At 38.1% G+C, this 15,275-nt stretch overlaps 1 protein-coding gene across 2 annotated transcripts in view; it reads left to right on the forward strand.

The window, feature by feature from the left end:
* The window catches only part of qin, an 870,645-nt gene that overhangs the window by 438,467 nt on the left and 416,903 nt on the right, over positions 1-15,275 (forward strand). For both annotated transcript variants that reach the window (XM_067138014.2, XM_067138015.2), the window contains 2 exons: positions 11,469-11,619; positions 11,914-12,045. In XM_067138014.2, the coding sequence (XP_066994115.1) occupies positions 11,469-11,619; positions 11,914-12,045 (283 nt within the window). The remainder of the gene's footprint in view (positions 1-11,468; positions 11,620-11,913; positions 12,046-15,275) is intronic.

A 15,275-nucleotide genomic window follows, 5' to 3' on the forward strand; every position in this document is an offset into this window, starting at 1 on the left:
CGCCTCCTCACTTTTTACCCAAGTTTCTGTCACAACCAATATATCTACCTGGCCTAAAATGTGCAACAGAATTTCTATTTCCTCAAGTTTGTTTCGGATACTCCTGCTGTTTAGGTACAAGCACCTAACCGCACTGTAAGATTTTGACGGGCCAGTAGAACTGTTTCCGTCCAGGTGAGAAGCAACTGTATATGAACTGATGTTCTGTAAAACAAAATTATTTATGGAATCGTATTGTATTTCATAACAGCCTAATGGAAAAATGGAATATTTGTTGTAACACTTAGGTACTGCCATTAACGAGTGTTGGTATGATATCTTGGCTGTGCCGTTACACTTGTGTCTTCGCTCTGCAACTTTTTAATATCATCAATGCTCCTAATTCGCACTGATCGATGGTTTTCAGTCCTTCTTACGTAGATTTTGCAGTCCCTTGTCCAAATATATTTATATCCATGTTGCCGTAGATCCCTGGCCATCTTGTGGAGATATTTATTCCCCGATGTCAGATGTTCGTTGATGTATACAGCTCGGTTAGCTGCTTGGATACCTAAATCTTTTGAGCTTAGTGTTGATTTATTCTTCCTTGCTGCGAGCAGCTGATCCTTTTTTAACCGGCTGCAAAATTTTACAAGGAGAGGAGGAGGGAGCTCCTGCTTCTTTTGGGGTAGACGATGACACGCATCAATATCACTGTCGGTCACTTCGACACCGAGCGCATTGCCAAGTGCTTTCACAACTGCGACTGGATTCTCGTCACCAAGCTGAGGCAGTCCATGAATTTCTACGTTGTTCCTCCGGACGTACTGTTGGAGGTCTTGATTTTCCTCTCTAAGCTTAGAGACTTCTTCGTCTGCTATTGTCTTTTCCCTTTCGAGGACAGCAACCTTAGACTTCAATGCCGCTACTTCTGCCATAGCGTTTTTAAAGTCATCAGTTATTTTGTGCAGCTGACGCTTAATATCGTCAAAACTCTCAGCACAGAAGGACACCGACTTTCTAATTTCCGCTTGTTCAGCTTCGATTCCTTCTAGTTTACACAACCTTTTGTGGATGTCCCTAACTACAGATTCCATATCCCCAAGCTTATGGTCACTCGGCCCTACAGCCAGATCACCATTCACACTATCACACTTGCCGCAGTACCACTTCTTTGATTTGTCCTCAATTAGTGTCTTGAATTCCCGTTTATTTAATTTAACACACGCTCTGTGATGTTTTCTATCACACTTACCGTCACAGATGATGTAGTCGTCCTCGGCAGTAATTGATTTTATGCACGAACCACACACAGCTAGTTGCTTATTGCCCGCCATCTTGATGCGACGGGAAAATCACCAAACGTCTTTTGTCATATGAAGACTGGGTTATGGAATTTTCATTGTAATGGTAGACCCGCTTGCCTACCATCAGTCACAATCAGGTTGGAGAATTTCATTATAATGCCAGACACTCGCTCTCCACCTGCCTGTTTACATCCTCAGAAAGACTGTCTTAGTGGTTTTCCCAACTGCAATGAACATATGTCATTACAATGACGTCAGTAGGAATGGCGCGAGTAAAAGCATTACTTTCATATGAAATATTTGATCAAATTAAAAATTTTACATTTAGTCACTTTTAACTAACAGTACTTTGCTGCCGAAGTTCTAGAGCTGAAATGACCAGGCCGCAGACAGCCGTGATCTGTGAACACTCTTCGTCTCTTTTTGGGAGGGGGGGTCGAATAAGGGAGAGTACCAGGGCAAAAGCTGTGCCCTTTTACTAATATTTCCTAAGAGTACCTGATGATTCAGAAAATCTCAATTCACTACACTGACGGCGGGAAAATCTATCTGACTTCGAAGTAATTTTTCCTCCAAGATGGAGGAAAAACCCTCTTCACTGCTAATTTGCAATCAAATGAATGTAGAATTTAATGAAAATGAAGAGGAAGAAGCTCTTCTTAAGAAAGGGCTCTTTTCAGTGTTGAATTTTCAGTTGTTTAGTGAATTGTGGTGCTATAATTTGGAATAGGCCTATCTTGTAATTTTAGACCAGGTCATACTACTACTACTACTACTACTACTACTACTACTACTACTACTACTACGCCTCTATCTTAAGTGTGCACACTGCTCATTCAAAAGAGCGCGTCAGAGTAGGGATGGAATAGCTGGAATATTATGATGAATAAGTGTGTTACGTACCAGCAGCATCATAAGAGACAAAGACCATCACAACAAACAATGGTCAATATAATGTTATTGTTGATCAATGTTATGTCTTTTCGATATTGTAGACGTTCACAATATTATAATATGTCTTAGGATTTCGCCACAAATTATCTTTGCTCCAACACGGCTGATGATGACCCCTAGATGGGTCGAAACTAGTACCGTATAATTTTGTAATCTTGTGAATATATTGTATTGAAAAGGTGGAAACATTTAAGTTATTATTATTATTACTTATATATTGTTCAATACGGACCAAAAACATGAAATTCATAACCATCAGTAAAGCCAGTAGTAAAAAAAAAAAAAGAAAAAAAAAGTGTTCAAAAGAACATTTTTGATTTCCACACCAAAACTCCTTAAGTTTTTACCTTCTGCCTTTTGCATTTTACAATGTACACGGTGCATACCTCTGAGTTTCAACCTGTACACCATAAACAGTAGTTGGTGATCTGAGCCACAATCTGCACCAGGGTATGTTTTTGCACTGATGGCAGAGGATTTCCAGCGATTGTTAACCAATATAAAATCAATCTGATTTCTGTGAAGACCATCAGGGGAGCACCATGTATACAGTCAATGAATATGATGTTGAAAGAATGTGTTGGTTACACATAATTCACGTTCCTTACAAAACTGTAGTAGCCTCTCTCCTCTTATCATTTTGCTTTCCAATGCCATAATGGGCCACAATGTGTCTAAACTTACTGTCAGTGGTTGTTTCTCCAATCTTTGCATTAAAGTCTCCAAGAACCACTGATATTTCCTTACTTGGGATATTCTTCATTACATTATCTAATTCTCCATAGAATTTCTTGATTTCTTCTTTGCTTGAAACAGATGTAGGCTCATGCACTTGAATGATATGGAGTTCACATGGTGCTGCCTTAAGTGTTAAGTGGATTATTCTGTCGTTAACACTTCAACATCCATCCACTAGATTTGCCAAATGCGGAGGGATAATTACCGGAACCCCATTGGCGCTTTCATTATCTGGTAGAGAAAAGTACACCGTATTACCCTTGTGGTGCAGAAGAAGCCATTACCTTTCCAGTATTTCAGGTAGACCTAATAAGTCTAGATTGTGATTTTCCATTTCCTTCTCAATGATCTTAAGCTTCTCAGGTTGCAAGAGTCCCCTTACATTCCAAGTTGCTACTTTATTTTGGCATCGAAGAGATGTTCTCTTTAAGATGTTACTCTTCCCAGTCGCAGATTTTCCACACAAGGCCTGGGAGTCTACCTTCATTTGCCCAGTCACCAATTTCACACCATTCAGACTGGACCCGAGATGGCGCCGGGTGTCAACCGGATCGCGTGATGAATTCATTTCCAAATTAGCCATATCCATCAGAGATTCTCTTGGGAAGGTAGTGTTGTAGTTTTGTCTTGTTTTCCACACTGCAGTATCGTGGCCATTGATGCTGATTCAGCGACGCCCATAATAATCTAGTGAGGAGCCGATCCAAAGTCATTCTTTTTACGCCTCATCCTGGTACTGATAGGTGCTGCTGCCCTCTATCGGGTATGGATTCCAGTGACATTTCCTCCACTGAGTGGACCACCACCCCACCTAAAGGAGCTCATCAGCCAAAAGCCGTTGACACCCTTAGGGAGTAGGGTTATTTATCGCCGCCCAATACTCAGCGTTGAGTCGTGGCCATACGGTCTACTCCATTACTGTAGCAGGGTAACCTGGCCAGACACAGACCTATACATACTCTTCCATTTTTCACTAAAATTTGTATGGCCGCCAATTACTCTTGCCATCGTGTTATCCATAGCTGACTTCTTTGCTAGATTCAACTTCCTGGTAAGTTCCTTCAATTCCTCCTTATTTCCACAGCCATTTCTAACTCTCTTTCTTTCCAACCTGCACCTCCTTCTTAGTCCCTTTACTTCTCTGTTATAATATAGTGGATCTTTATCATTCCTTACCACCTTTAAAGGTACAACCTATTTTCACATTCCTCAACAATGTGTACATGGATATTCCACAGTATTGGGCCTCCTGTTGCTTTTCTTTTTCTTTCACTTCAGTAAACTGCTATAGTTTTTATTCCCTACTTACATTAGTTGCAAAGAATTTAAACTCACCTTAAGAAAACTCCAGTTTTTGTTATTTCTTAGGCACTGGGGGAATTGGCCGTGAGGTTGGGGACACGCAGCTGTGAACCTGCATCCGGGAGATAGGTTCAAACCCCACTGTCAGCAGCCCTGAAAATGGTTTTCCGTCTTTTCCCATTTTTCCACAAAGCGAATCTTGGGGCTGTATCTTAATTAAGGCCATGGCAGATTACTGAGGTTTCAAAGACATGTATTTTAAATCAAAATACATCAACATCTAGTGTACATGGACACAGTATATAAAGCAATTTATGCTTTAGATAATGGAAAGCAGTATCCTTTAGAGCTGTTCAAACTTTGTGTTCAGTTGAGAGTCCCCCTTTTTTGCTGTGTTTACTGATTAACAAAAAGTGGTATTCTTCTCGTCAGTTTTTCCAACATTTCTGTGGTTATAGTTTCCCGTGTTACAAAAGGCATTGCTGATTGGCAGAGATCTTCACAGCTGTCGACAGAATATTATTTGGCCTTACTGTCGGGTTCTTCCCACATCAACTGAATGGGTGATAAATAGGGTAACTGAACCTGCCAGGTTATTTCTTGTAGAATTCAGTTTCTTACATACTTCTTGCTCAACTTTGATATGTGTTTTCGGGCAGTCATTCTGCTGCAGAGCAAACTTCTTTCAGTAAGTTAAGTTCAAGAGTACTGCATTGCTCGATAGAATGCAATGGTACTGCTTCTTCCTCCTCCTTCCATTCTCACAAAATCTCCCACCTTACTGTTACCCAAACAACCCCAAACCATAATGTTACCACCCCAATCCTTTATAGTTGCTATTGGGTAGCCTCCTAGCATTCGTTTTCCTGGATCACTGCAAATATGCTGACTGAAAAATCTTCTCAAATTTTGATTCATTAGTCCATAGAAAAAGTTTTCACTGGTCAGTGGTCCAATCCTTGTGTTGTCTGGCCCACCTAAGCCTTCAAGATTTATGTCAGTGTGTTAAGAGGCTTTTTCATAGATACACGTCCACACAACCCAACATCACGTAAACAATATTTCACAGTCGACACAGACACTGGTTGTTCTCTAATTCTTTTGACTTCAATGCATATGTCTGCAACTTGCCTTTCTCTTTTCTTCACTTCAAAGCTGAGTGAAGACCAAATTCAGGAATCCCTAATACTCGAGGATATCCACTGATTTGACCAATTGGTTTGTTGGTACAGATTTCCTAGCTTTCTCCCAATTTTTGCAGTGAGAGACTATCCTGCAAAAATTGGAGCAGAACTGAATAGAAGTCGGTGTGGAAAGCGTCTAAATCAACAGAAACATTCAAAATGGAGGGAAAGTAGTTTTTATTATAGCTAACAATTTATGATTTCAACAAGAAGTATATGTCTTCTAAGGTTAGGAAATGCTTTGGTGGGGCATTATAACAGAATCCAGGCTGACGTTTTGTGGCTGAAGATAATACGAGGCATGTTTTTTAAATAAGTACAGTTTTTATGTGATAGGAAAAAATGTAATGCTATTTTTTAAGTTAAGTTTTTTCATGTAAGCCTGTACCTTCAACTACTTCTCAACATAAGGCCCAAGCATATTGTGACATCGTGGGTGTCGAATGGGTACGTGAAGCGCAAGGTATCCCAAGCAATGGATACCAATGAATGAGGGTGGTGAATGCCTCAAATGTCACACTAATATTTATCATGCGCAACCAATATCAATCATATGGCAGCATCCTAGCAAACCGGGTTACTATCATAATAAATATGTATACATATTAAATATAATTGAATCTGAATTATTGTATATATATATATATGACATCACCAAAATGAAACTCTAATCATACATGTAAGTTTTGCTCATGACCATGTAAATACAGCATAATAACTCCAGCTGAACATAAGGTTCTGATCTCGTAAGGGTATGTTCTCACGGCAGATAATCACCCCTTAATAATAATAATAATAATAATAATAATAATAATAATAATAATAATAATAATAATATCTGAGACAGACTGGCGCCTCGTGCAATGGCAGTAATTTAATATAAATGAAGGGATATGGAAGGATTCACTATATCTACAAATAATAAGATTAAGTACGGCATGGCTTGTTTATTGACATACTTTCTTGGCATTGTTGTCGAGGTGCAACATTACATTGTTAATGCAATAAGAGGGAGGTTTGTGATAATGGCAGTATACTGATCTCTAACAAATACATACTTGAAACATTGACAATTCATCATCATCCTAAACCATCTCCAGTTTCCTGGGTGTGGTAATGACTGAAGTATATGACTTAAAAATATGACTTGGTGACTTATGACTTCCCTTGCCTGCGGTTCTAAAGTAAAATCCTGGCATCACTATCAGCATTCGCTTCCAGGTTGTTGCCAGTTAAGCAAAAAATACAAATTAATATTACATCAATGGCAGTAACATCCAGATATTCATTAAAATATGAAAAAGATTTTCCCTCTACCAAATCACGTAGTTCAATGTAAATGTGGACATAGTGAAATTGAAATGACTCATTTTGAATATATGACTTGCAAATATGACATCATCTCAAGGTAATAAATGAATTATACACAAACATGCTAGCAGAAATAACAAAATGGCATAGGCTCGTTCCCTAGAGTGGATAAAATACATTTCCAAAATACACTTCAGTTGCATAGCCACTGAGTATCTACGGTTCTGGATCCCTCAGTCACAAATACCTGTAATAAATCATGCATATGCACAATAATACAATCATGACGCTAGTCACAGGATCTGGGCAGGTTTCCGTAGAATGTACCTGAAAGAAATGTATCGAGAGCAGAACTTGACACACAGCTCCTAATATCTATTCTGGTTCATATTAAAGATCACTATATTCTGTTGCCTTCATATATTTATTCATTACTCTAAATATTCTACTCATTTTCATATGTGAAGATTCTATACTCAACATAATTCCTCTCTATCTCTACAAAATGTAGATTCACAATAAACACATAGATTCAAAATAAATAAATAAATAAATAAATAAATAAATGAATGAATGAATAATCGCCTAGATATCGCAGTCTTCGCTCCTCCAGTAATAAAATTCCTCTGGTACTTTGCAATAATTCTGCTCTACTATGCTGCAAGAAAATTCCTGCTCTACACTGCAATCCAGGTACAAAATCAAGTAATTCTAACGATGTATAATTATCACCTTGAAGATCCTAACTTACTCTGACCAATGGAACATCATTGAAATTAAATATATTGACTGAATGACTTCCAGAGATTAAATTATATGAAATGAGGTACAGTTAAATTATTCAAAATCTTGCGTAGCATTTGGTTATTGAATGAAGAGTAACATCCCTAAATAATTTGATTTCACTCAATGACACGATATCAGTTTCATATTTCTAAATATTCTAAATGTTCTGCTCATTTACTACACTAAGGGCCTGTGCTACGACAGCCAGATAAAAGTGCAGTATAAATTTATTTGGCAGTTTGGACATTTATCTGGAAGTTCGGTTGAAAACGCGTACTACGACTTTCGTTTATGTGCAATCTGGGAAAAATATTCTCGAGTATAGCTATGCCGAAGTTGGAGAGGCTGTTAACGCTCTTATCGGGGATGCTACTGTAAAGAATCAAGATGGCTACACATCAAGGTGAATCTACATCTGCATGATGCTGTGCGAAATTAAGTTGTTACAATGTAATCTATGTATATATTTTTAAAGTATGTCATGCTTCCTGTCCAGGTATCACTGAATTCTTAAAGATTTCCCAAGCTAGCAAGTTGTTGCTACTGACTATATGAGTAGCACACAAGCAGTCCACAGGAATCTTCATGGGTAGCCGTGGTCGTTAGAGCAACATCGTTTGCTGCTATGCAGCTTTTTGTGGGTTCGAGACCCAATAGACTAACATTTTTTTTTACCTTCTAAATGATAGTCTGCAGGGTACTAGAGGTGATAGTACACATTTCCTAATCATTAACATGCGTGTCAAAAGCGTGGGTTCTATTCCAAATCTATCCACGACGCACATATGGATTAAAGGTATACGACGTTGTTAATGGCTCTTCGTCCGTCGAATGAGGATGTTAAGGAGGTTATATCTCTTTTACTTCATAACAACTTGCTACAAAAGTATTTACGCTAAAGTGAGATAAATGCTTGCCAGTTGGTATTCTCACATTGTATTGAAAAGGAAGTAACTAACTACTTATTCAATGAGCAAACAATAAATTGAACTAATAATAAAATTAATGATTCTACACTGGATCAGTGGCATTAATCACGAATATAAACTTTACGTTCGCCGTAATGCACATCCTCGTAAATAGTACTAGACAAAGAAAGATACATAATCTGAATCTTAACATTTGCGTTCAGGTTAAATTTTCAGTCTTTATTTTCTATAACAGTTTCAGTTTCATTGTACAGTTAATTAATTTTTACATTTCTTCGTATGTGTATATTTCTGTCCTAATTCTGCTTTTGACCTGAACTTTCACAGTATAGCTTAATAAGAGTCTATTGGATCCTAGTAATAAAATTTCAAAAGGAATAGAGCTAAACAAACAAAAACACCAGGGAACATGTATACCATCGCGCTAAATTTCTCTATATTTACAGTAACCTTGTTACCAACCCTATAAAAATGTTACTACATCTTTCACATTACAATACCGTTGGTAGTACGCAAGAAAATATTTAACTTCTAGTTTGCAAAACTGCAGCCTATGTATGTGGCTGTTTACCTGACAGTCGTAGTACAGGCCCTAAGAGCTATGTACAAAAATTCAACATCCTGAAAGAAAATAATTGATTATTAAAGAATTAAGCAAGGACTTAGCTTTCAATGAACCGGCCACCACCGGGGTCTGGTGTTGTGTTGTAATCCATCATGGGTGATGTTCTTACGCCTCGCATATTTATTCCTTCTTGATGACACACTCACAAATTAAGAACACTTTCACTTCCATCGTGCACTGAAAAATAACATCACTCATTGTTGTGCATAGGCCAAGCACAAATCAATTAAATATCAGTTATAAACACACAATAAACGGTAAAGAAACATTGTCAAATGCAGTATTAACAGAGCATCACAGTTGATGGTTCTCTCTCCGATATTAGAATTATTGTTGTATGACAGTTCGCGACCCATTCTGTCGTCTTCACGGCGGCGATACGTGTACGTAAAACACGGCGGTTATGAGTGCAGATACTGTATGTCAATACTCGGCGTTTTCAACTGGCCTCACTCACATTCAAATCAAGATTGGGCATTGACAACTACTGGAGGTACAATTTTGCCGCTTTTATACAACTCTGGTCATGTCAGATCTAGAATTCTGAGTTTCCATGTGTAGCTTCTTAAATATAAATATAGCAATATAATATTAAATTATGGTGTGAATTATAATGTGTTATTCCACACTTGTAAATTCTGTTATCACATATTTCATTTAAAGAAAATTGTCATATTGACAGGTTGTCATTGCATCTCATTCCAAAGATATTATTGCTATGAATTATGTTCTCCATGAATCAAAGATTGTTTATTCCAAACCCATATGAGAGAAATGTCACAATATTAAGACATCATGAAGTCAGCTTCTGAATTCCATCCTCGTAGAAATCTGTCACCTGATGTGCCAGCCATTGCCGCACTTTTTTTTTAAGGTCATTGCTGTGGCGCTGACTTCCTAAATGCTTTTCAAGCGCAGGAACAAGTGTTAGTTACTAGATGCTATGTCACGGATATATATGGAGGATGATCATATTGTTCCCAACCAATTGAAGCTATGAGATCTCGGGTTCAATTAGCCACGTGAAGTCGTGCATAGTCATGAAGCAAAAGAAAACTCCTTGTGAGCATGCCATGCTGTTTGTTTTGGATTGCATGATTGAGTTTTTGTAAGGTTTCGCAATAAGTCTTGCCAGGCTGAGTGGCTCAGACGGTTCAGGCGCTGGCCTTCTGCACCTAACTTTGCAGGTTCAATCCTGGCTCAGTCCGGTGATATTTGAAGGTGTTCAAATACATCAGCCTCATGTCGGTAGATTTACTGGCACATAAAAGAACTTCTGCGAGATAAAATTCTGGCACTTCAGCTTTTCCAAAAAGCGTTAAAAAAAAATAATTATTGGGACGTAAAAACAATGACATCATTATTACAATAAGTCTCTGCATTTATTGCGTCAACCCGGTGTAAAAAAATCCACAAGCAACGCACCCTGCCTATTCCAAAACACATTGCACATTGTTTCCAAGCTGAAATTTTTTACTTGCACCTCTTTTTCTTGGGTAATGTTGAGTGTCTCCATTCAGTGGAATGCCGTTTTGATTCTGGCATGTTTTGTCGCCGGTGATTTTTCAGCTTAGGAACGCATCACCTGCATTGCTGTACTGCTCGAGGAAAGTCAACGCACTGCCTATGCACTTTGTTTTGTGCATCTCAATCAGCATTTTCGGTACCCAATGCAAGGACAACTTCCGATAATATAAGTGTTGTAAAGCGTCTGTCTTCTCGAACCTTCACATGAACTTTCTGCACCATGACTTCAGTAATGACAGACATTCTCCCATTACGCTTCTCGTCATAGACCTTAGTACAGCCTTCTTTTAAGGCTCTAACTCATTTTCTTACCATTCCTTTTCTATCATAGGGTGTTCTTCATACACTTCAATACTCAGCCCATTAATTTCAACAACTTTTACGTCTTTTGTATTTAAATAACTAATCATAGCGTGTACCGTACTTCACACTCGCCAGGACCATTAGTTGTCTGAGGCATTTACAATAGGTACAAACATAAATACTGACATGGTGTTCGTGGCTAGCCTACAGATGTACATACTGAGCATGCATGCTCTAGCAGGAGTGCTGTAGTGGCCATATTTGAAAATGGTTCTTTCCTAAAAAATGACCTTCATATTACAAGTATTACTCTCCAGGTACCTACATAATACCTAAATAATCATTAAATATCAAATTGTAAAGTGAGAAATCCAATACATCTTTAAGTATCAGTTTCAAGAAAATATAGGGTCTTTCAGAGATGAGTTAAAACTTTTTGATGATAGTGTATGTATTACTGTTATTCACTTGCTTTATGATAAATAAAGTAAATAGTTCTCTGTGTCTTCTTTTTAATTTTTAGATGGCCTCTATATAGTGCAGTTTGATGCTGATAAAAACTGGTACCGTGCTCGTGTAAAGAAGGTGTTCCCAAATGTGTCAGAATTAGAGGAAGAGAAAATTGAAGTTTTGTACATAGACTATGGGAATACAGAAATAGTTCCTATTTCCAGGTATGTTATGTTGTCTGTTAAAAGTAATGCTAAATACAATTAATTAGTTTTTGTGCCTTCAAGGATATTTTTAATGTTTTGATAGCGTGTGTATATATTCTTCATTTTTGAAAAGTAAATTGCACCTTTTGTGAATTTGATGTATAAGTTAAAGGTCAAAACATGGCTTCTAAAATTCATTGAATATATTCATAAGAAGTAAGTAAAAAATCAAATAAATGCTATATGAATTATGGGATTTTTTCTGGTTTGGGTAAATAATGAAATACCTTTTTTTTTTAAACTCTTTCCTAGATTGCGCTGCATCAATCCAAAGCACACTGTCATTCCACCTTTTGCACAGCACTGTGGTCTGTTTGGTATTACTCCTAAAGGTGGGAAGTGGACCCATGAGTCTATAAAAACCATGGCTCAAATGCTTGATGGGTAAGTTTATTGCAAAATAATATAGATGGACTTTTTGACATCTTTTATCTTTAAGTATTGTGTGTCATGTTCAGGTTAAGTGTTAATAATCGTATGGCCTCACCTACTGTGTGCATAGATTTTAATTTGATGCCATCTTGCTGTTGGCTCATCAATTTCGTCATTCTGTTTTACTCCAGGCCTACTAGAAGGTAGAGTAAACCAAATCCTAGGTTAATCCAACAGCATGGAGTGACGTGTAGAACACCTCATGCGGTAGCCGTCTACTGCTGTGGAGTGATGTGTCTGACACGCATTCTGCCGCATCAGCATTGTCGTTCCCTGTCGGTAGTTTCCTTAAAACTACATCCGAAATATCTTCACAGCCATCCAGATGGAGCTACAGTCTTTCGTTTCATACATCTATTAATTCATTTGAACGATTTTTCACCTCGCTATCGATTAGTAAAAATCGACTTTTCCTTTGTGTAATCTTCCCGCCATGACATTCTTAAACAAAGATATATTAACTCGCGATGCTATATAAGGCATTTTAAATGAGTGTTTTATGATTCTGAGGATAGTAATTATAATTTTTGCGAAGATTCTGTTGACAGTGATGTTCATGTTGCTGAATTAGACCAATACGAGTGTGAAAGTGATTCAGAAAAGACTGTCATTGCCGGTGCAGCAGGTGGTAGTGCTGCCTTTAATTTTTACTGGGAAGACGTGGATAATTACGTGAGTAGAAAAGAAACATTGCTAAATGTGTTTGGACCCCAAGGTAATTGAACTGGTAAAGGCTTTCAAACTGTTTTTTATTGAACTCGTTGAGCTGATTGTGACGGAAACAAATTGCTATACTGAGCAATATGTGAAGTCCTGAGGAATATTATTTCTGTTTCGATGTAGGGTAAAGGAATGGATTCCACTAACTGAAAATGAGATGTATGTTATCTTAGCCCTCATCATGCTGATGGGAATTGTACAAAAATAAACTTTTTGGTCATAGTCCTCAAAATTGTACCATTGCCATGCCCCTTTTTGGATCTGTCATATTGTTATAGGTGGGCCGGCGTAAGGTTGCACATGACAGCTGCGCACAATGTTGGTCACACTGCAATGGCTCATGAAGCGATGTTGCCGCCGCAACAACAGCTGATTGCATGACACGTGAGTTTTTAAAATCAAGGGAGAAATGTTTTTAATGTCATCGCAATGATACACAATACAAATGAAATTCGCCTACAGAAATCGAACTTTCAACTCGCTGATTATTTATCACACAAAATGATACGAGATATACTAAGAAGTTCTTATTATCGCAATGTTAGAAAATATGGAAGAAATCGGCCGATAAGAATCTCGCTTTACATACACCAAGGGTTAGAATAATATACACCGGTGCTAACACACAAGGTTTCAAGTAAAATCTATAAAATTTACGAAAATTCAGAAACCTTATTTTCATACCTGATTCACAAAGGTAGAGGCTCGATACCCTCCAGATCACTGCCATCACTACCGTCGCCTTTGTTGTCATTGTCATCGTCGTCTAGGCAGATCATCAACTCCTGACAGTCACTGATGATGCCATGTATTGCCATTGCCGAGTTAATGAATGTTGCGACATGACTAAATTTCTTCATCCACAAAGCCGCATGTATTCGAGCAATACTCTCCCAGAACAGTCCATCCACTTCAGTAATTGTGAAGGACATGTAAAACATTACGTACGCACTAATAACTTCATCCCATACCGTACCAACTCAGTGAACTTGAAGTGACAGTGGTACGGCAGCAACCTAATAACCTTAGCCCTTGTTCCTTCGCTACCTCTTCAACTAATTTAGTCATACACATATGCGCTGGGATTTTCTTTATTGCAGTCATTCCACTAACAGTTCTTTACGGGCACTCGAAGTAGGTGTCTTGTCCATCATTACGGAGTAGTAAGGTGCATTGTTCATAACAATGACAGAAGGGACTTTGAGCTGTAATAATTGTACTCTTGTCTTTGTATTACATCAGCCTGGAAATAATTAATTCCTGTTACAGGATATAGCTTAATTCGTTTCTTTACCGGAGTGCTGTGAAATAAGTCCCTACTATCAGCCCCGTTTCCGCTACTGCTATGTACTACAGTCCCTTTTCACTTCTGTTCTTGGAGGCGAACACCATTCTGAATAACAGTACGCTTGTTTGATATATACGTTCCACAACATGATCTTCAGGAACAGAGAGACGGCTATACAAGCGTACGAATTTCTTCTCCCTTTCGTAAAACTCACGAGTTCTTCGCACTAATTCTAATGCATGACTATTAAGGAACACTCCGCGGCGCAAGGAATTATCACTTCGCACTTCATGACTATGTTGTCGTTTCCGAGACATCACCAGTATCCAGTATTCGGGAGATAGTAGGTTCGAACCCCACTGTTGGCAGCCCTGAAAATGGTTTTCCATGGTTTCCCATTTTCACACCAGGCAAATGCTGGGACTGTACCTTAATTAAGGCCACGGCCGCTTCCTTCCCACTCCTAGCCCTTTCCTGTCCCATCGTCGCCATAACACCTGTCTGTGTCGGTGCGACGTAAAGCAAAAAAAAAAAAAATCAAATCACAATTATCTCACAATGAAAACAAAACTTTCATAAACGCGCGTATCACACCTGACCGCGTGCTAGCAGCGACACACAATATGGCAACACTCCATTACGGTAGTCAAGCTAGTTATAGATAGCACTACTATACCATACACATTGCCAACAACAATCAACGGAAAATAGTTCGTATTTATTTTGTGGCTCGCTTAAACCTTATAATATTTCTTTTAAATGCTCATGTTTGTGTAAGCAAATAAAACATAAGTTTTATACAGAATTATATATGAATTAACATGAATAAAGTGCGTAACTGTATCTGACATAAAAAGTAGTAGATTGGTGATTCTGATTGACGAGTCAAGTTCTTCATTTCATTTTTGTAGTGGTGCTAACATAACTTACAACTGTCAAATGCAACCTTGTGGCAGCCCCCCTATAGACAGTTTTGAATCCATATCTAAATTTCTGCACTTCAACGACAATGAGGCTAAACACACTTTGTATGGGAGGCTAAAAAACAATTTCCAATATATCCATTTATCACATATCTCAATAACAGATTTCAGCCTCTTTATTTACCTGCTCTGGATATTTCAATTGATGAACCGTAACTTTGTGGAAGGGACGACTCATTTCAGCAGTACCT

The sequence above is a fragment of the Anabrus simplex genome, chromosome 1 (assembly GCF_040414725.1).
Source record: "Anabrus simplex isolate iqAnaSimp1 chromosome 1, ASM4041472v1, whole genome shotgun sequence".
In the NCBI taxonomy this organism is placed as follows: domain Eukaryota; kingdom Metazoa; phylum Arthropoda; class Insecta; order Orthoptera; family Tettigoniidae; genus Anabrus; species Anabrus simplex.